Source organism: Cetorhinus maximus, chromosome 6 (genome assembly GCF_964194155.1).
Source record: "Cetorhinus maximus chromosome 6, sCetMax3.hap1.1, whole genome shotgun sequence".
Taxonomy (NCBI): Eukaryota; Metazoa; Chordata; class Chondrichthyes; order Lamniformes; family Cetorhinidae; genus Cetorhinus; species Cetorhinus maximus.
This window is the reverse complement of record NC_135884.1, coordinates 122,040,888-122,062,766: the sequence shown is the minus strand read 5'-3', so window position 1 is coordinate 122,062,766 and position 21,879 is coordinate 122,040,888. Positions and strand designations below refer to the sequence as shown.

General features: G+C 41.6%; 1 protein-coding gene across 1 annotated transcript in view; it reads right to left on the bottom strand.

Annotated features, from left to right (window-relative positions):
* The window catches only part of tdrd12 (tudor domain containing 12), a 144,030-nt gene that overhangs the window by 22,838 nt on the left and 99,313 nt on the right, over positions 1-21,879 (bottom strand). Inside the window, exons 25-28 of the mRNA XM_078544783.1 lie at positions 19,800-19,941; positions 14,942-15,077; positions 8,521-8,730; positions 6,831-7,011 (exon numbers count right to left, since the gene is read on the bottom strand). Of these exons, the coding sequence (XP_078400909.1) occupies positions 6,831-7,011; positions 8,521-8,730; positions 14,942-15,077; positions 19,800-19,941 (669 nt within the window). The remainder of the gene's footprint in view (positions 1-6,830; positions 7,012-8,520; positions 8,731-14,941; positions 15,078-19,799; positions 19,942-21,879) is intronic.

Genomic DNA, 21,879 nt, shown 5'->3' with positions numbered 1-21,879 from the left:
TGATCTTGGTACCCAACAACAGAATAGCGTGGGCAACCTCTGTAGTCAGTAGCCTTGAGTTAGAATCTGAAGAGTAAAGACAGAGTTTTGAGTTGTAAGCACACAAATGTATCTGCTGAGTTTCTTTTGTAAATAAACAGAATGTGTTTCTTCTAAGAACAGTCTACTGATCTTCTCGGTCTTGGTACCAACTCGATCACCCCGAAACAAGTGTGCAACCCAGATCCTTTCGCCCCAACAAACCAGAGCACTGGATCCAATAATCTGTTATGATCAAATTAATAGGAAAGTTAATTTAAACATTATCTTTTATCAATAGGGTCTTCTGTATCCATCTAAGTGACCATAAAGATAAAAATAAACACTCTTGAGATAGAGGTTAGTTAAAGAGCAGAAATGCAAGAGGTCTATGTGCACATTATCTGCCATTTTTCTCAACTGAGGCATGGCAATGACAAGAATCAGTACAGAGACAAAGAAAAGGAAATCCAAAATGGGCACATCACATTGTACCAACACTGAAAAAGATTAAGTGGTTCTTGGCTGCTCAGTTAGTAACAAAGTTCTACAAATTGAGAGGCTTCAATTTTGATTCCTGGTCTGAATGGGTTGATCACAGTCAGGACAGCAGCACTGTTGCTACAAATGGCATCCATGCTTAAGGGCTGGGGGGGGGGGATGAATCAGATAAGCTTTCTAATCCTGATCATGATCGCGTGATTGTTGCTGAATAGGTACACCTTGAGCTTTGGGTAAGACCAGGATCAGGTTTAGTGGGGGATAACCCCCCACCACTGTAGCCAAATAGCTTGCCAACATTTGTTACTTAAGCTTATATGAAGAATGGTCACTTTGGCAAAGTACTAGAGATAGCGAGAAACCTGTGTCTTTTTAAAAAAAAGTTACAAACTTAGAAATAAGGAATGCAATTTTTCTAACATGTTGGTTCAATTCTGAATTTCTAACTTTTAAAAAATTCTTTCATGGGATACAAATGCTACTGGCTAGGCCAGCATTTATTGCCCACCCCTAATTGTCCTTGAGAAGGTGGTGGTGAGCCACCTTCTTGAGCCACTGCAGTGCATGTGGCATAGTTACACCTTCATTGCTTTTAGGAAAGGAGTTCCAGGGTTTTGACCCAGCCAGAGTGAAGCAATATACTTCCAAGTCAGGATGGCGTGGCTTGGAGGGGAACTTGAAGGTTCTATGTATCTGCTGCCCTCGTCCTTCTACGTGGTAGAGTTCATGGGTTTGGATGATGCTGTCAAAGGAGCCTTGGTGAGTTGCTGCAATGTATTTTATGGATGGCACATTGCTGCCTCTGGGTCTGGGGTGCAGGAAGTAAACGTTTTGGGTGGTGGATGGGGCTGCCAATCAAGTGGGCTGCTTTGTCCTGGATGGTGTCAAGCTTTGTCCTGGATGGTGTTAAGCTTACTGAGTGTTGTTGGAGCTGCACTCATCCAGGCAAGTGGAGAGTAATTCCATCTTGCAGTCAAAGTATTTATACGGCTGGTCCAGCTCAGTTTGATAAAGTGCCACATCAAAGGTTATTGCAGAAAATAAAAGCTCATGATGTGGGGGTAACATATTGGCATAGATAGAAGATTGGCTCGCTACCAGGAAGCAGAGAGTTGGCATAAATTGGTCGTCTTCTCATTGGCAGGATGTGACGAGCTGTGTGCCACAGGGATCAGTGCTGGGGCCTGGGGCCTCAACATTTTGCAATTTATATAAATGATTAGGACGAAGGGACTAAGTTTGCTGATGACACAAAGATAGGTAGGAAAGTAAATCTTGAAGGGTGTAAGGAGGCTACAAAGTGATGTGGATAGATTGAGTGAGTGTGCAAAGATCTGGCAAATGGAGTATAATGGAGTAAATGGAGGAAAATGTGAAATTGTTCATATTAGCAGGAGGAATAAAAAAGAAACTAAATGGTGAGAGATTGCAGAGCTCCGAGTTTCAGAGGGATCTGGGTGTCCTAGTGCATGTATCAAAAAAGGCTAATATGCAGGTATAGCAGGGAAGTAGGAAAGCTAATAGAAGGTTATCATTTATTGTGAGGGGAATTGATTACTAAAGTAAGGAGGTTATGCTCCTTATATTCAGTGCATTAGTGAGACCACATCTAGAGTATTGTGTACAGTGCTGGTCTCCTTAAAGAAAGATGTAAATGTATTAGAAGCAGTTCAGAGAAGGTTTACTAGACTAATACCAGGAATGGGTGGGTTGTCTTATGAGGAAAGGCTAGACAGGTTAGGCTTGTATCCACTAGAATTTAGAAAGAGGCGACTTAATTGAAACCTTTAAGATCCTGAGAGGTTTGAACAGGGTGGATGTGGAGAGGATGTTTCCTCTTGTGGGAGAATCTAGAACTGGGGGGGGGGGGAATCACTGTTTAAAAATAAGGGGTTATTCATTTAAGACAGAGATGAGGAGAATTTTTTTCTCTGAAGGTTGAGTGTCTTTGGGACACCCTTCCTCAAAAGGCAGTGGAAATAGTGTCTTTGAATATTTTTAAGGCAGAGCTAGATAGATTCTTGATTAACAAGGGGGTGAAAGATTATCAGGGATAGGCAGGAATGTGGGGTTGAGGCTACATTCAGATCAGCTATGATCTCATTGATTGGCAGAGCAGGCTTGAGGGGCCAAGTGGCCTACTCCTCCTCCTAATTTATATGTTTGTATGTATGTTTCTGGTCAATGGTAACCCCCAGGATGTTGATAGTGGGGGATTCAGCAATGGTGATGCCATTGAATGTCAAGGGTGGATGGTTAGATTCTCTCTTGTTGGAGATGGTCATTTCCTGACACTTGTGTGGCGCGAATGTTACTTGCACTTAGCAGCCCAAACCTGGTCTTGGCTGCATATGGACATGGACTGCTTCAGTATCAGAGGAGTTGCAAATGGTGCTGAACATTGTGCAGTCATCAGCCACTTCTGACCTTATAATAGAGGTAAGGTCATTGGTGAAGCAGTTGAAGATGGTTGGGCTTAGGACACTACCCTGAGGAACTCCTGCAGTGATGTCCTGGAACTAAGATGATTGACCTCAACAATCACAACCATCTTCCTCTCTGCTGGGTGCGACTCCAACCAGTGGAGAGGTTTTGCCCTCGATTCCCACTGACTCCAGTTTTGCTAGGGTTCCTTGATACCACACTTGGTCAAATGCTGCCTTGATGTCAAGGGAAATCACTTTCACCTCACGAGTTCAGTTCTTTAGTTCATGTTTGGGCCAAGGCTGTAATGAGATCAGGAGGAGCGGCCCAGGTGGATCGCAAACTGAGCGTCTGTGAGCAGGTTACTGTTGAGTAAGTGCCACTTGACAGCGCTGCCGAAGACACCTTCCATCACTTTGCAGATGATCAAGATTAGACTGGTGGTGTGGTAATTGGCTGGGTTGGATTTGTCCTGCTTTTTGTGGACAGGACATAGCTGGACAATTTTCCACGTTGCCGGGTAGATGCCAATGTTGTAGCTGTACTGGAACAACTTGGCTAGGGGTGTGGCTAGTTCTGGGGCAAAAGTCTTCAGTGCTATTGCTGGAATGTTTTCAGGGCCCAGTGCCTTCAGCTGTTTCTTGATATCATGTGGAGTCAATCAAATTGTTTGAAGAGTGGCATCCATGATGCTGGGAACCTCAGAAAGAGGCAGAGATGGATTGGCACTCATGGCTGAAGGTGGTTGCAAATGTTTCAGCCTTCTCTTTTGCACTGATGTGCTGGGCTCCCCTATCATTGAGGATGGGAATATTTGTGGAGCCTCCTCCTCCAGTTAGTTGTTTAATTGTCCACCACCTTTCAAGGCTGGATGTGGCAGGGCTGCAGAGCTTAGATTGGCTTTGTTGGCATGGGATCGCTTAGCTGTCTATTGCATGCTGCTTAGGCTGTTTGGCATGCTAGTCCTGTATTGTAACTTCACCAGGTTAACAGTTCATTTTTAGGTATGCTGGGTGCTGCTCCTGGCATGCCCTCTTGCACTTTTCATTCAACCAGGGCTGAAGCCCCAGCTTGATGATAATGGTTTAGTGGGGGATATGCCAGGCCATGAGGTTACAGATTGTGGTTGTATACAATTCTGCTGCTGCTGATGACCTCATGGATGCCCAGTTTTGAGTTGCTAGATCCATTTGATATCTAGCCCATTTAGCACAGTGGTAGTGCCACACAACATGATCTATAATTTGGTACATGGGATGCACATTTCATTTAGAGCTCAATAATAACAATAAGTACATATTCAAGTGTCTCACAGTATATGTTTCCCGTGTAGATGGCATGGTTATTGGCTTTGGAATAAAATTATTTTCTAGTGCAAGTACATTATCCTTTAGTTGCATGACCTAGCCACCAGGAGCAGAATTTTCACCCAAATTGGGGGTGGGAATGAAGATGGGCAGGCACATAATTGCGCAGTGCCTAGTGGCAACCTCCCGTCAGCAGACTGGAAGAGGACCAGTGATCCAGGATGCCTCTGAGGCACCTTCACCACCCTGTTAGGGGGAAGAAAGTAAGTAAGAATAATGGTAAGGGAGAATTTATTGAAAAGGAATGAATTACTTAAAATCTCCAGGCAACCAGGGCTACCAAGCACATTGGCAGTTAAAGGTTACCAGATGAACCTTGCACAGCCTTAGGGCCTGCAAACAACAGAAAGGCCTTGTGAGCCGGACTGCAGTCAGAGCATTGGCAATAACAACTAAGATTAAGTGTGCTCTTCAACAGATAGGGGAAGAACAGTTGGTCCTAGTTTAGGTAGGAGGGAAGGTCTCTGCCTGGGTGAAAAATAGGGACATACGATGCATGTACCTGTTACCAGAGATGTCTGTCTAATGTAAGCCTATATGTTGACGAGATCGGAATCTGGACACTATTCTTGTACGTGACCAATAATGTATAAATATGTTGAACACTTGTAGTTTAGCAGAGTGCTATCTCAAGCTGCATTGAGATGGTTTTCCCCTTGCAATTGCTCGAATAAACGATCGTGACCTATACCTGAGACTCCTGTGGTCCGTTTGTCAAAGTGAGCACAACAACCCTAACCCCCTCCCCTACCTGGCAACAATTGCAGGTCATCCTGTAGGATGAGTTTTCCCTCCACAGTGCCAGCCCAGTAGCTGTGGCCATTTTTACTGCACATTTTAAATGTGTTGTGAGGGCGCGTCAAGATGAAGCCATGCTCTGTCTCCCATCAACACCTCTTTGATCCTTTTGTCTGTGACATCTTTTGATTATCTTCTCCTATCACTGCTTCCATATCCCCACAACCACCCCACCCTCAACTTCTCTCTCCCCCCACCCCCCACCTTAGACCAGCTTATATTTCACCTCTCTCCTAACTATACTTCAGTTCTGCCGAAGGGTCGTGAGGACTCGAAACGTCAACTGATTTCTTCTCCACCGATGCTGCCAGACCTGCTGAGTTTTTCCAGGTAATTCTGTTTTTGCTCTGTCTCCCTTACCTGTAACAACATGCTGCAGCTCTCTCTCTGCAGTAGAGGGCCTCCTATTGGCTCCCCAGCTTTCTGAGCCTGTCTGCTGTCCTTAATTGTGCATAAGTGCATTCCTGTCTTTTTTAAAAATTCTTTCACGGGATGTGGGCGTCTCTGGCTAAGTCAGCATTTTTACTGCCCATCCCCAATTGCCCTTGTCCACTAATTATCTAATCAAGACAAGATCACTGTTGGATGACTGCTCCCGACAGTGCAGGGTCAGCTCACCAATTTGACCCTGACCTTGGGGTCCTGACCCAAAGCACAAAATCCAGGCCCAAGTCCTGCAAATTACTCAAAACACTTTCCAAGTTTTGTTTCTCCACCATGGATTGCTCCATATCCAAAATATCTACTGCCGAAAATAAGGGATTAAACCAGGCTTGTCCAACCCGGATGTCCCTCTATGTGGCCTGCAGAGTGATTGTTGAAAATGCCGGTAAGACAGGTCAGTGAGTTTGAAGATTTCTGCAGGGGACTGCTCCTCCAATGACAGTCCATTTCTCTCCCATGTTTGCTGCTAATAGGCTCAATAGTGAGCATATCAGCAGCAAATATGGGAGAGAAACAGGCTGTGATTGGAGCAGCAGCAAACGCCGGCAACTACGAGTATGTGAAGATAGAGAGAGTCTGGAGTGCACGGGGCCTCCAGTCACCACGAATTCCCGTGGCTCAGACTGCTTCCCCCCACCCCACCGCTTGGGCCACTTTCCCCTGCTCCTGGTGCTCTGGCCACATTCCCCCAGTTCTTGGCACTTCCTTCGGCAGGCACCTGCCTTCTGGCACCACTAAGCCTCAGGTCTCACTCCAGTCATTCTTCTGCTCTCCCTCGCCACGCCGGGCTTGGGGGGTGGGCGAGCATGTGAGTAAGTGAGAGGAGGGGGGCTGAGAGGGGAGTGTGTGTGTCTGGCTCACTTCCACCTCAGGGATTCATTCACCCTCATCCTCACACACCAACAGGCACTCTCACAGTGGGTGAGTGAGTGAGCTGTACACACTCTCCCATCCTTTCACACCCTAATGGCAGTCTTTATGTATTACTCTTTTTTTAAATTGTCAATTTTTTTTGCTCAGCAAGTTGTTTCTTTTGGTGCATCAGTTTTTTTTTTAAAAATTCATGTTTCATGTTGTGTCGAACCTTGTCTTTTCAAAATTTGCTCATCAGCCCAGAGTGTGCGGAAAATTGAATGTGGCCACCCCCGCCTCCAGCGTGAAACAGTTGGACAAGTCTGGTTTAAACAAACTGGAAAAAAAACCCCAGAATATTCTGTCCTATCAGCAGAACATGTGGAACTGCCAAGGAAGATCGACTAGTATTTAAAATAGTCTTACCTTACTTGCATCTTGGCCAAATGAGTCATTGCAATTATTACATCAGCTTGTTCTTTTGGAGTAGTCAGGAGCCGTAGCAATCTGCATAGGAAGCGTAAATCTGATTCTGATGCACTGTCTGCAGGATACTGCAGCACTATGTTTTTGAGTTCCTCCACTATTGTGGTTCTTAATGAAGACGCTTTAAAATAAAAGATAAACCATTACAAACATGCCCGGACTGGGTTATTTTGAGAGATTTTAATGGAGCAAGGCGATTGATTTACATTATTTCACAAAACAAGCAATTCAGATTAATAGAATTACCACATTAAAAAACCACTCAAAAATCTTGTCCATCTCATTATCTGAAATCCTCACTTGTCACGCTCCCCTCCTCCAATTAAAAGTGTTGCAATCCAATGGAATTCACTAAAGGTTAGTGGACAAGGAGAAAATATAATTTGAAAGGCCAATTGAATTTTGGCCTTTATCTCAAGCTGCCCACAAAAGGGTGAAAGTGATGGTACAATTAAATAAAGCTCTGGTTAAACATTTAGAGTACTATGTTCAGTTTGGGGCATTACACCTCAGGAAGAATATACTGGCCTGAGGGATGCAGTACAGATTCACCAGAATGAAGCTGGGGCTAAAACAGTTAATTTATAGGCCAGGTGGCATAGATTGTATTCCCTCGAGTATGCAAGATTAAGTGGTGACCCAGCTAAGTGCTTAAATTGGTTAAAAAGAGACTGTCAAGAGAATCCAGAACAAGAGGAAATAATCTGAAAGTTAGAGAGAAGTTGTGATCAGGAAGCACTACTTCACACAAGGATAGTGCAAAGCTGGAACTGTCCTCCCCCAAAAAACTGTTGAGGCTAGGTAAATGGAAAATTTCAAAATGGAGATTGATCGATTATTCATCAGCAAAGCAAATTGAGGGTTACAGAATCAGGTGGCAAAATAGAATAAAGACTCAGGTCAGCTATGATCCAACTGAATAGCAGCACAGGTTCAAGGGACTGAATGGCCTACTCCTTAATTTCTAAACTGCCTCAATCACACTGAGCAATGCTACAGGAGATATTGGAAAATGGTACTACAAACACAACTTTTGGCTGATTTAGTAATTTTTAAAAATACCTTTGTACAGACTTAAAGATTGGTTTTAAAAAGCATCTTAAAAGTGGTAAGAGGGGTTTAGGGAGAGAATTCCAAAGCTTAGGGTCCAAGCAGCTGAAGGCACAGCTGCAAATGGTGGAGCAATGAAAATTGCAGATGAAATTTTTAAAAATCAAGGTGTTGGCAAACAGTAGTCAATTTTGGTCTGCAAGCACAGGCAAACTATGGGCAGCTAAGATTTGGAAGGCCTCAGGTTTACAGAGGATGATAGGAAAATTAGCCAGGAGAGCATTAGAATAGTCAAGTCCACAGGTAACAAAGGCATGCATGATGGTTTCAGCTCCAGGTGAGCTGAAGCAGAGATAGTGTTGATTTTCTCACCAAATGCCTGTTCAACATCCTCTTAAAATTATGACTATTTTCAGCTTGATATTATCCTATATGATGTCAACACCATAGTACATAATAAATTGCATTTTAGGCAACTGGATTTTACATAGATTACACTTGGCCAAGATTTTGACATTTTCAACTTAAAAAAACCACCAGAGCAGTTTACTAACTTTATAATCAGGTGAGCATCACTTACAATTTTGATCTCCTAAAAGTGCACAAACAGAAGAACAGAGGCACGAAATGGCACCGGTGTGACTATTTACAATAGCTTCTTCAGGAAACAATTGGTTTAAAATTGCAGGTGGCCCTTCAGCTTGTCCTTTAGATATAATACATTCTGATAGTTTTAAAGAGCCAGCATCAGAAGGATCTTGCACAACGACGTGGTAACATACAACATTAGCTACAAAGAAAAAGAAAGCTTCTCAAAATACAAGGAAAATGTTTCACTATATTAGAATGGCATTTCCGTGTTAGCAATAGGTTATCATTTAAAATAAACTGAAACCAGTGCTAAAAGTGAATAGGGAAATTTCATACAAGTATTTGTCTACTAATATTGGCAATATTTGGATTTTCATAAGGCCTTCCTTAAGGTGTGCAGAGTAGGATAATGGACAGCAAGCCATCTATAAAATGAAAATAAAAAGTAGAGGTTAAAGGTATTTCTCAGACTGGCAAACTGTGGAATATGGTCATCTAGTGCTGAGACCACCACTGTTCACCATTTATAGAAACAAACTGGACTTGGGATTTGGAAGTACAACGTCAAAATTTATGGATGGCACCAAATTGGTGGGTGCAGAAAGTGGATTGCAACAAAATAAAGGAAATCATTAATGAACTTGGTATTACATGGGTACAGTTAAGGGGAAGCTTGGTAAGCACGTGATGAGAAAGCAATAGAAGGATATGGTGATGAGGTTAGACGAAGAAGGGAGCATAAACATGGTATGGACCTATTGGGTCAAATGGTCTGTTTCTGTGCTGTAAATAACATGCAATACTATACATCAGTTACCAGTTACAGGAACTCATTGATTCCTATGGTTGAAATTGGGGCTGGGTATCAGCTCATCTTCCACAAAAGATATTTCAATCTTCTACTGGGCAAAGGCAAAATAGCAATGCATTGGGCAAAAATTTTTGAATGGCAAGGTTTTCCATCCATCGCTAACAGGGTCAATTGGGAACATACCTGCTCTGCTGGTTGCCCCACATCAATTTAATGCGCTATGGAGCATTAATTGGCTGGAGACGGGCCTTCTGCCCCCATGTGGAGAGGATGCTCTGCCTCAGATCAGCCTGTCAATTTGATGGCCAGCAGCTCTCTAGACCCAGCAGCACCACAGCAAGCAATGGCCACTGTTGAGACTACACCGAGTCCCACAGAACAAACTATCGGGAGTCCAGAGTGCAGGATAGGAAGAGGAGGGGGGGTGCGAGGGAGATAGGGAGCTGGGTTGCAAAGGTCAAGGGGGATAGGGAGGGGCCAAAGGAGGGGGCAGACCTTGTGTGGGGGCCCCCGATCAGGAAAGGGGTCCTCTGAGGGAGGCACCCCTCTCAAGGCCTGAGCAGGCTAGCCTGACCATGCCTGACCTCCTCCTGCCTGCAAAATTCGGCTGGGCTGGAAGCAGCCCTTAAGTGGCCATTAATTGGCCAATTAAGAGTCTCAATTGAAGCGAGGGAGAAATTAAGAGTATGATAGAAAACTAGCAAGAAATATAAAAGCAGACAGTAAATGCTGCCGCAGTGTATAAAAATAGAGCAGCTAAAGTAAGTGTTGGTCCCTTAGAGGGTGAGACTGGGGAATTAATAAGGGGAAACAAGGAAATGGCAGAGACTTTAAACAAGTATTTTGTACCTGTCTTCATATTAGAAGACACAAAGTGCATCCCAAGAATAGTACAAAATCAAGAGGCAAAAGGGAGGGAGGAACTTAAAGCAATCATGATCACTAGAGAAAAAGTACATGGAAAACTATGGGACTAAAGGCCAACAAGTTCCCTGGAGTTGATGGCCTGCATTCTAGAATCTTAAAGGAAGTGGCAGCAGAATAGTAGATGCATTGGTTGTAATCTTCTAAAATTCCCTAGATTCTGGAAAGGTACCAGCGGTTTGGAAAACCATTATTCAAGAAAGAAGGGAGACAGAAAGCAGGAAATTATAGGCTAGTTAGTCTAAAATCTGTCATTGGGATAATGCTGGAATCTATTATTAAGGAAGTAGTAGTATATTTAGAAAATCATAATACAATCAGGCAGAGTCAACATGGTTTTGTGAAAGGCAAATCATGTTTGACAAATTTAAGAGAGTTCTTTGAGGATGCAACAAACAGGGTGGGCAAATGGGAACCAGTAGATGGTGTATTTGGATTTCCAAAAGGGACTGATAAGGTGCCATATAAAAAATCACTGCACAAGGTAAGAGCTCATCATATAGGGGGTGATACGTTAGTATCGATAGAGGATTGGCTAACTAACAAGATAAATGGGTCATTTTCAGGTTGGCAAACTAACTAATAGAGTGCCGCAGAGATCAGTGTGTGGGCATCATCAATTTATGATCTATAAATAACTTGGATGAAGGGACTGACTGTATTGGAGCCAAATTTGCTGATGACACAAAGATAGGTAGGAGACCAAGTTATGAAGAGGGTACAAAAAGTCTGCAAAGGGATATAAATAGGTCGACTGTATGGGCAAAAAATTTGGCAAATGGAATATAATGTGGGAAAACGTGAGGTTGCCCATGTTGGCAGGAAGAATAGAAAAGCAGAATGCTATTTAAACAGAGAAAGACTAGAGAATGCTGCAGTACAGCAGGATCTGGATTGTCTTCATACATGAATCACAAAAGGTTGACATGCAGGTACAGCAAATAATTAGGAAGGCAAATGGACTGTTGGCCTTTATTGTAAGTGAGATAGAGTATAAAAGCAAAGAAGTCTTACTACAGCTTTACAGGGCACTGATGAGACTGCACCTGGTGTACTGTGTAGAGTTTTGGTCTCCTTACTTAAGGAGGGATATATTTGCATTGGAAGCATTTCAGTTAAAGTTCACCAGGCTGATTTCTAGGATGAAGGGATTGTCATACAAGGAAAGGTTGAGCCTGTTGGGCCTATACTTATTGGAATTTAGAAGAATGAGAGATGATCTTAGTGTAAATAAGCCTGGGTACTAGATTATAGTGTAACCCAACCATTTTCAGGTTAATTTCATATTATATTCATTGTAACAAGCTAACAAGGTCAAAACGCCATTTTGTGCTTATATGGAGATAAGAAGCCATTTTGATGTTGTTAACCTTTTACAACAAACTAACCCAAAACAGCATTATGAAGCAGTTACTGACTAGCAACAAATGATTTCATTAGAAGGAAGTTTTCTTTTTATTCATTCATGGGGTGCAGACATCGCTGGCTAGGCCAGCATTTATTGCCTATCTCTAATTGCCCTTGGTGGTGGTGAGCTGCCTTCTTGAACCGCTGCAGTCCATGTGGTGTAGGTACACCCACAGTGCTGTTAAGTACCTCAAGTACTTTGGTAATTGAAGGATAAGTAATTAATAATTAGTTAATTAGAAGTCAAATGTTATTTCTGTATTTCTCCATTAGCATTTCTTATGAGAAAATTAAACTGCTGTAACAGCTGGGGAAAAATGTCATAAGCCTTGAACTCCCCATTAGGAACACACACTGTCCTTGATTGTTGAGTCTGTCTTAGTGAATGGGACTTCTGTAAAGACATCAAGATAAGAGGCATAGGACAATACCTTCCTTTAAATTAATGAGAGTAATTAGCTAGAACTAATTAACTCATCATATTATTGACAAATTATAGACCAATTAGCCATTTCCAGCAACTTGGCTAAGGTGGGTTTACAACATCTTTCAAGTATAAAAATGAAGGTTTCAATGAGCCATTTTGTTAGCATGTTATCCATGTATTGAATAGCCAGAGGATTATCTTCACTTCATGTCTTCAGTGTGATCAGCCAAGGAAAGTTGTGAGGAGTCTAATTGTTAAATTTAAGCTTTCTTCTCTTACTGTTAATTGAAACCTTGCATTGTATCTTCTTAACTTGTTCCTCTTCTAACTTTTGAATGGTTAATAAATCTTTTTAATTTACCATTTAAAGTGTTCATTCTTGCCAGGTGGTTAACTTTTGTAGAGCCTGACGATTTAATTCACAATTGGGGATTTATTGCAAACAACCTGTACCCCATAAATTAATTTAGATTATTGGAAACATACTAGATTCCGAGGGGGCTTGACAAGGCAGATGCTTGGAGGGCCTTTCCTCTCATGGGGGAATCTAGAACTAGCGGGCACAGTTCAAGAATAAGTGGTCTTCAATTTATGACAGAGATGAGGAGGAATTTCTTCTCTCGAGTGTTGTTAGTCTTTGGAATTCTCTTCCACAGAGAGCAGTGGAGATCGAATCATTGGTTAGGTTATAGGTTATTGGGCTTATTGGTTATTGGGGTTAGATGGGAATGTGGAAATCGAAACACAAGATAATCAGCCATGATCTCATTGAATGACGGAGGAGGCTCGAGGGGCCGAATGGTCTACTCCTGTTCCTATTTCTTATGTTCTTAAGTTCACTGAATATATTCAAGGCCAAGTTAGAGTTTTAATTGACATGGGAATCAAGGGTTATGGGGCACAGGCAGGAAAGTGAAGTTAAGGCCACAATAAGATCAGCCATGACCTTACAGAATGGTGGAGCAGGCTTAATGGACCAAATGGCCTGCACCTGCTCCTATTTTTTTTATGGTCTTATGATCTCATGCGGGGTTGTCCTCTTTGGAACAGAGGATGTCTGCTACAAGTGTACAAGATGAATGACAGGTTTAGATAAGGTATGCAAAGAAAACTGTTCCCATTAGCTGATGGTACAAGGACTAGGGGAGACAGATTTAAGGTTTTGGGCAAGAGATGCAGTGGGGGTATGTGAGGAAGAACTTTTTCTTTAATGCAGGGAGTGGTATTGGCTTGGAACTCGCTTCCTAAGAGAGTGGTGGAAATGGAGACAATAAATGATTTCAAAAGGAATTTGGATTGGCATTTGAACGAAATAAACTTGCAGGGCTATGGGGATAAAGTGATGGAATGGGACTTCACTAGGTTGCTCTACAGAGAACTGGCATAAGCTTAATCGGCTGAATGGCCTCCTTCCGTGCTGTAATGACTCTATGAATGATTGGAAAATTGTGTACAGCATGTACTCAAAATTTCTGATTTGTGCTTCCACTGGGCAACGCTTTTAGCCCCGAGCAACAAATTATAAAATGTGGAATATCAGCACCTCCAACTTCCATTCCAGGCACACACCATCCTAGCTTGGGCATACATCATCAGGAATGCCCTACCTAACATTCTGAAAGTACTTTCACCACAATGGACTGCAGCAGTTCAAGAAAGGGTCCACCAACACCTTCGGGATGGGCAAAGAACGCAAGCCTTGCCAGCATTCAGAGAAGGAATACTAAAAAAAACAAGGTCCTCATTGTCCTCCTTCAATGTCATATTTAGTCAATTCACAAACAAGGAACAGAAATAATATTTATGTTTCAAAGACAATTCGATTGTGACATTTATAGCAACAAAAGCATAATTCTCAAATATTCAGCATTCCATCATCTTTACCATTCAGGCATTAAATAAGAAAATAAATTGAATGAGAAGCTTTAATTCTAAAAATTGTTAACAATTCTGTAATGGTTACTAGGGGCAGAATCTTCTGGTCGGTGTGCAGTGACGCGCGGCGATGTTGGGCATGCGTCCCAACGTCACTGCGCGTCATTCCGATCTTCAGTTCGGTGGTATGCACTGGAGTCAACTGCGCACCCGCCGAATTGTCAAAGGCCTATTAAGGCCATTAATCAACTAATTGAAGTACTTGTCAGGGCTGCCCGTCCAACTTTAAGGTTGACGGGCAGGCGAAGGGCCCAGGCGGCCTTCCCATTTATCATGGAACTTCACCCAAGGGTGGGATGAGGTTTCATGAAGAGTTTATTAATTTAATAAAATGTTTCGTGTAAATTCATTAACATGTACCAGCTCATGTGACAATATCACATGAGGGGACATGTCTGAATAATTTTATTTTTCACATCTTTATGACTTTTCTTAATTTCCCTGAGACACAGAGCTGCCGCAGGGAGATTTCTGCACTTTTTTGCATGCTTGCGTGAAAGATCGCAGGCCCTGACTCTCCCTCCTCCCCCCGCCCACACAGCTGAGTGCTTCCGGGTGCACGTCACGCTTGGCGGGCCTTAATTGGTCCACCCACAAAATGGCGGCACGCAGCCAATCGTGGGAGGCGATTGGCTGCGTGCCTGCCCTCACCCACTCCCGCCCAGCCCACCTGACAGGGAGAAAATTCTCCCCTAGAAGTTTTAATACTAATGGTCAGTCATTATTTAATTCAAGCCATACAGGGGAAAAAAAAACTAGATATACGTTTGATGTGTACTTCTCAATGCAGACTTCAAATTTTGTTCATTAAAAAGTGTTTAAAAACTCAATTTAATTCCAGGAAACTCATCTGCCTAATTTTAATTTTGTATATTTTCAGATGTTATCAAACCAATATCAACTCACTTAGATCCTTTCTATTTTGTTCAATGACTTTAACTTGCAGCTCCTTGTCCTGAAAAGGCATCCATACAAACTCTTTCATCTCTGGTTTCCAGTTTTTTCCCACAGGTTCCACACCAAATAATGAACAGCAGATGGCCTGCAATACCAAGATAATCATATAGAGCTATATTAATTCACAATCATGATCATGTGTAAAGCTAGATGGCTATAGCGAAGCAATGTAATGACTCAGGATTTGTACTACTTCTAGGTTAAAAAAAAGTTAAAATAATTTATTATACAGGACAATTAGCTGCATTAGGAAATAAACTTGCTGGGCTACGGGGACCAAGTGGGGGAGTGGGACTAACTGGATTGCTCCACGGGGTGCCAGCATGGACTTGATGGGCTCAATGGCCTTCTGTGCCATATATGACTCTGTAACTCAAATAAAATTTCCCTATATGGCATGCATTTCTGCAGGCCTTATAGGCCAAAGTGTTTCACAGGAACAATTACTGAACAAAATATGACACTGAGCCACATTGGGAACTATTAGGACAGGGAGTTTGGTTAAGAAGGTAGTTTTAAGGAGCATCTTAAAAGAGGAGAGAGAAGTAGCGACGAAATCCAAAGCTAAGAGCCAAGGTATCTGAAGGCATAGCTGCCAATAGTGGAGCAAAGAAAACTAGGGTTGTGGAAGAGGCCTGAATTGGAGAAAATGCAGAGATCTTCGCAGGCTGTAAGGTTGAAGAATGTTACAGAGATAAGGCCACGGAGGGAGTTGTAAACAAGGATGAGAATTTAAAATCGAGAGGTTCCTGAACTGGGAGTATGTGTGGGGTCAACGAGTACAGGGGTGATGGGTGAGCAGGACTTATTAGTACGAGTTAGGATACAGGCAGCAAAGTTTAGGATGAGCTCAAGTATACAGATAATGCAAGTTAAATAAAAAATAAATCAGCCAGGAGAGCAATAGAATTGTCAAATAAGGTAACAAAGGCATGGAGAAGGGTTTCAGCAGTAGATGAACTAAGGTAGGGGTGAACATGGAAAATGCTATTGAGATGGAAGTACATGGCCTATGATGGGGAGGGTGTGGAATCCAAAACTCAGCTCAAGGTTAGTAGAATGTCAAGGTACCGAACAGTCTGGTTCAGGATCAGATAGTGGTCAGAGAAGGCGATGGATAAGGTGACTAGGGAGTGGAGTTGGTGATGGGGACTGAAGGCAATTGCTTCAATTTCCAATAATTAGCTGGAGGAAATTTTTGCTCATCTAAATGGATGTCAGACAAGCAACATGACCAGAGGCACTGGAGGGGTCAAAAGAGATGTTGAAAAGATAGAGCTGGGCTTCATCAGCACATGTGGAACCCAATGTATTTTCAGATGATAATGTCAAGGTGCAGGACTTAAATGAGAAATAGGGGCGGCGGGGACCAAAGGCAGATCTGTGAGAGACCCCAGGAGCTACTGTGCGAGTGAAAATAGAATGCAATACAGACGATTCTCTGGCTATGACTGGATAGATAGGAATAAAAACTCCTGCACTATTGAATTATTCATGATTTACTGGGATCATGCCTAAAGAATCGAAATAAGGAAGGAGCTCCAACAATCACTTCCAAATCAAAACTTCGGCATGCAAGCAAGAGAAGTCAGTTATGGGATATTAAGACAAATGGAGAAAGAAACTAAAAAGTGATGATACAGTTAGTACAGAGATAAGAGCAGCAGGTGCTCAGGAATCAGAGCTAATGCATAATTTATCTAATTATTAAGAGCATTGCATCTTTTAAGTGAACAAATAGATCAAGGATTGAAGGAAATGGGTGAGGCCCAGAGTGCCAAGGCAGAAAAAAAATCACAAAGTGATGTCATACATAAAAATGGGTGGCAATGGCAGCAGGTAAATATTTAAATTTAATATGTCCAATAACTTAATATAGCTCATGCAAAGAATGTTAAAAGTGATTAAATACATAAACTTTAATTAATCAAATAAAAAAAATGTTAGACCGGCATGATAACGTAGGTGGTGTGCTGCAAGAAAGTGTACCTGGACAGCATTGTAATCTGGGCCAACCACACCTGGTATAAGTAGCTACATCTCAAGGAACTTCAGCTCAGATTTGTTGAGCTGGAATCTGAGCTGCAGACATTGGGTTGGGGCATTAGGGAGGGGAAAGTTACCTGGACACTTCAATTCAGGCGGTAGTCACTTCCCCTAGGTTAGGGTAGTGGTAAAGGTCTGATTTGTGGTCATGAACAGCAAAGCGTTCAGACAGGTAAGGGTGCCCCAGGTGCAGTGCTGGAAGAGCCTCGGCCAATGCCCTTATCCAACAGGAACGAGATTCTAGCTGCCTATATTGATAAGGGCAAAGTCTTCAGAGGACATAAACAACTGACCACAGCATCATGGTACAGGAAGCTATTCAAGTAGGGAAGTGAACAGGAATATAACAGCAGTATGGGACAATACAGTCAGGGGTTAGACACCGTTCTCTGCAACTATGATCAGGAGCTCCAAAGGTTGTGCTACCTGCCCATTGCCAGCGTTAAGGACATATCTTTGTAGTTGGACAAGAACTTTTGAGTAGAACAGTGGAGGGTCCAGTTGCTATGGTCCATATAGGAACCAACAACATAGGTAGAACTAGCAATACAATTCTGCTGAGAAGGTTTGAGGAACTTGGGTCCAAATTAATAAACAGAACCTCAAAAGGCAATCTCTGGATTACTATGCAAGGGGAAAGTTATACATCTAAAGAGAAAAGTCAAGGGTATAGAGCAGTGTAGCAATTTGGGCAAAAACAAATAGCATAACAGGAAGGGAGAGAGAGTTTAATGGAAATAGTGCATCAGAGAATAAGGTAAAATCAGGGAAAATGGTAAAACATTAAAAATAAACACTATCTGAATGCACAAAGCATTTGCAATAAGACACATGAACAAATACCACAAATAGAGATAAATGGGAATGATTTAATAGCCACTACTTAGGTATGGCTGCATAGTCACAAGGCTGGGAACTAATATTCCAGGGTACTTGATGTTTCAAAAAGACAGACAAAATAGAGGAGGGTGGTAGCACTGATGATAAAACATGATGTAAGTTCAGTAGTGAAGAATGGTCTTGGCTCAGGAGAGCAGGAAGCAGGATCAATATGGATGGAGATAAGAAATAATAAAGGAGCAGAAAATACTGGTGGGAGTAGAGTGGTTTACAGCGCCCCCCCCCCCCTAACATGAGTTGTATTGTTGAACAGTGTTAATCAAGAAGTAAAGGAGCTTGTAACAAAAGTATTGCAATAATCATGGAGGGCTTTAAACTTCTTACAGACTGGACAATTCAAATTGGCCAAAGTAGTTTGGGGGATAAGTTAATGGAATGCATTCAAAATTGGTTCCACAATATATTGGACTAGGAAGCTATTAGAAAAGAGGATATTTAAGATATTGTCATGTAATGAAATAGGATTAATTAGTCATCTCAAAATAAGGGGTCCTCTGGGTCTATATTCTCTGGATCTTAAAAGAATTGAGAGGCATCTTATTGAAGCAAATGCAATTTTGAAAAGGCTTGACAAGGTAGATACAAAGTCCATTTCCCCTAGCTGGTGAATCTAGAAAATGGAGGTACAGTCTCAGGATAAGGGGACGATCATTTAGGCTTGAGATGAGGAGACATTTCTTCATTCAGAGGGTTAGGAACCTTTAGAATTCTCTAGAATTCTAGAGGGCTGTGAGTGCACAGTCATCGAGTACATTCAAGGTTGAGATCAATAAATGTTTGGACTCCAAGGGAATCAAAGGACTAGGGTAGGGGCAAGTAAATTGAGGCTGCAGATCAGTCATGATTCTACCGAATGGAGAGCCAGGCTTGAGGGGCTGTATGGCTTACTCCTGCTCCTATTTCTTATGTCATGTATAGCAAACAGACATGATTCTGATTGACATTTTAACTCCTTAAGAATTATGGCCGAGTTGGAGGAATCAAACATGATGCTAAACTAAGAAAAATTGCTCAATTTTTCTTACGCTCAGAGAATGTTCAATGCAGATTTGGAATCTGATATCTGAGCTGGCAGGTCGCTAGAACTCCAGGGCACAGCCTGACTGGGTCACCAATAGGTTTATCCTTCCAGTTCTGTCACTGTAGACCAGGCTACTTAGCTCCAGATAATCTTGCAGCCTAAAGTTCTAACTAGTGTAATTCTAGACAGACAAAGCAATGGGAATCTGCATAATTTTAGCTTAAACTCTCAATATTTCTTCTGCACACTTCAGGGTTTCATAGCTTTGGCTTCGTCAGCCAGTCTCCGAGTTCTCTGGACTTGGGTAGATGCAATGTGCTTGCACTGGGAAAGGTTATGTGCACTCTATGTAGAGCAAACAGAACCCTTACAAAAATGTGTCCGTGTTCATCATACTCCTGGCTGACTAAATGTATTTATTTGTATTTACTTCTTTAAAAACAGAATTTGATTCAACCGAGAGCACAATGGGTGAGAAAGTTGATAATACAAGCTCAAAAAAGAACCTGGATAGGGCTAATAAAGTGGTCAGGAGAGGGGAGACAAACGAAAGGCATTAATACTAGACTCATTTTAAAAATGCCCACATATAGCAAGGCATTATTAAAAACAAACTGGCTGAAATCATACTCCATGATAAATCAATTATAACACCATCTCCAAAAGGTTAAATTGTTGAAAGTAATGCTATATTCTTTAATTTACATTTATACTACAGTATTGTGCAAAGCTCTGATTCTTAAAAGTGGTCACAATTTCTCTAACTATGTTTAGCTGCAGTGCTTTTTTTAAAAACAACCCTTCCCTTTAAATGGGGTTCAATTAACAATTAAAACTGACCTGAAAAGGAAGCTTAAGGGCATCTTTCACTAAAGGCTGAATGTTATTCAAAGAAACACAGCTACATATCCCAAAATCCACAAAGAACACCTTATAATTCCTTTTGGAATCGAGAACTGACAAGACCTTCGCTCTACGCCACCTGAAATTTTAAGGAAAATTTGACCATTAGTTTTCCAAATGAAGAAAAAGTCCAAGACACTACCATAACCAATAGCAAGAACTTTCACTCTTCAACATCTGTATCCGAACAACTTATTATTCTTTCAGAAAATAATCTAGTTTTTGAGGCCCATATTAACTTTCAGGCCAGTTGATGGACTAATGCGCTGACCTGTCCACGGCTGGCATCAGCATGCTGATTTCCTGACCAAAACTTCAAGGAACTCAACTGGGAAGCAGCTCCACAGTCAATAAAATCTGACAGGCGCAGCCCACCACCAGAGATCATGGCAAATTTAACAAAACAAACTAAGTGGTGGTCTGGGAGGATAATTCCAATCAGGAGAGGAGGAAGGGAAAGGATGTTCAGGGAAACAGAGATTCCAAGTTACCTTGTGGGGCTCATTCTCTTGTTCTATAAGGAAACCAAAAGAAATTGTAAAACTTAGTTTGCTAGGCCTCTTCTGGCTCTGGCTGCTGTTTTCAGCAAATCTGACTTGGAGGAGAAGCCAGCACAGCTCTCCTATTTAGGCCTCAAATTGAAATTGGCAATTCAGGCCTCAGTTATGTCAACAGAACCAAATTTGCATATTAAAGAGCATTCCATTGGTCTACCAATGCCTGATTTTAAGATTCGCTTCCTTGTATTTAAATGATTAAATCCCTCCCTGGCATTGTCACTCCCTATTCTAATCTGAACAATCCTGAAAGGTCTTCTGGATTTCTGGTCCGCAAACTTTAATTTTGCTAATTCAGTAATTAGTGTCTGTATCATGACCAACAAAAGAAACCTGAATGCTCAGTGGTTCAAGATATTATTCTAACTGATTTTGAGGGTCCTGTAGTCACCCAATTGTCAGGTTGGAGATACAATTGTGGCATAAATATAACTAAGGTACATGACAGGAGGCAGGCAAAAAAAAAACTGGGAGAAGGAAAATTGAACCATGTACAGAAATTGAGAAAGGAAACAGAAAAAAAATATAATTGAAGAAATTAAATAGTCCACGTGCATTAATCCGGAAGGAAAATAGCAAAATGAAAAAAAATTAAGAATGGGGAATGAGGCAAGTGGAAAATGAAGAAAAAAAAAGGAAACATGAGTCAATTTTGATTTGTACTTCAATAGCATTAAGCATTTCTCAGTAGTGCTGCTATTGGGCCAGAATACTGTAGAATGCTGTTCTGTCTTTTAAAACAACTTCCAAGTGATTTTCTTCACTCTTTTTCAAATGTGTTCAAACTCATCTAGTTTCTCCCATTGCTCATCTCCCTCCACCATTGTTTGATGGTGAATGAGGAAATGCACAAATAGCTAAGACCCATGTTTGTTTTCCCCATCTGTCAGGGACTTCTTCGATTTTTTTCAAAAACAATGATCAATTTCAACTTCTCCTCAAAATACCCCATCGACAAGAATCTTAAATTAATCTGCGAAGTCCACAAAAAGGCTTTTGTAAAAGTTTCATTATTTCTTACAAAATCCAAAAGGACTACTCACATGGCCTGAGTCTCACCCCTCAGATTTTTCTGTAAGGTTGGGTAACGCTAGCTTTATCATGTGTACTAAAATGATTGAAGAATAAAACAGATGCTAGGCCCATTCACTCGCTTGACAAAACCCGCACAAAAACATAACAGTATTATAAATCTTATAAGGACATCTGATAGTCACCTCTTCCCTGTTTCACAGAATGCCAAGCACAAGTCACCAACAGCTGGCACATAAGTGCCTGAAATTAAAGTTTCCTTTTCCGTAATTTTTTGGTTAATTTCATTCTCCAAAGCGCACAGCCTAATGGAGAAGAAAAATAATATTTTGCTTACTATCTTTAGCTATTTCATTTGAAGTGTGTGTACATGGGAGAAGATGGAAAAGCTATTTTTACAAATTCTTATCTATACTAATATGAGACAT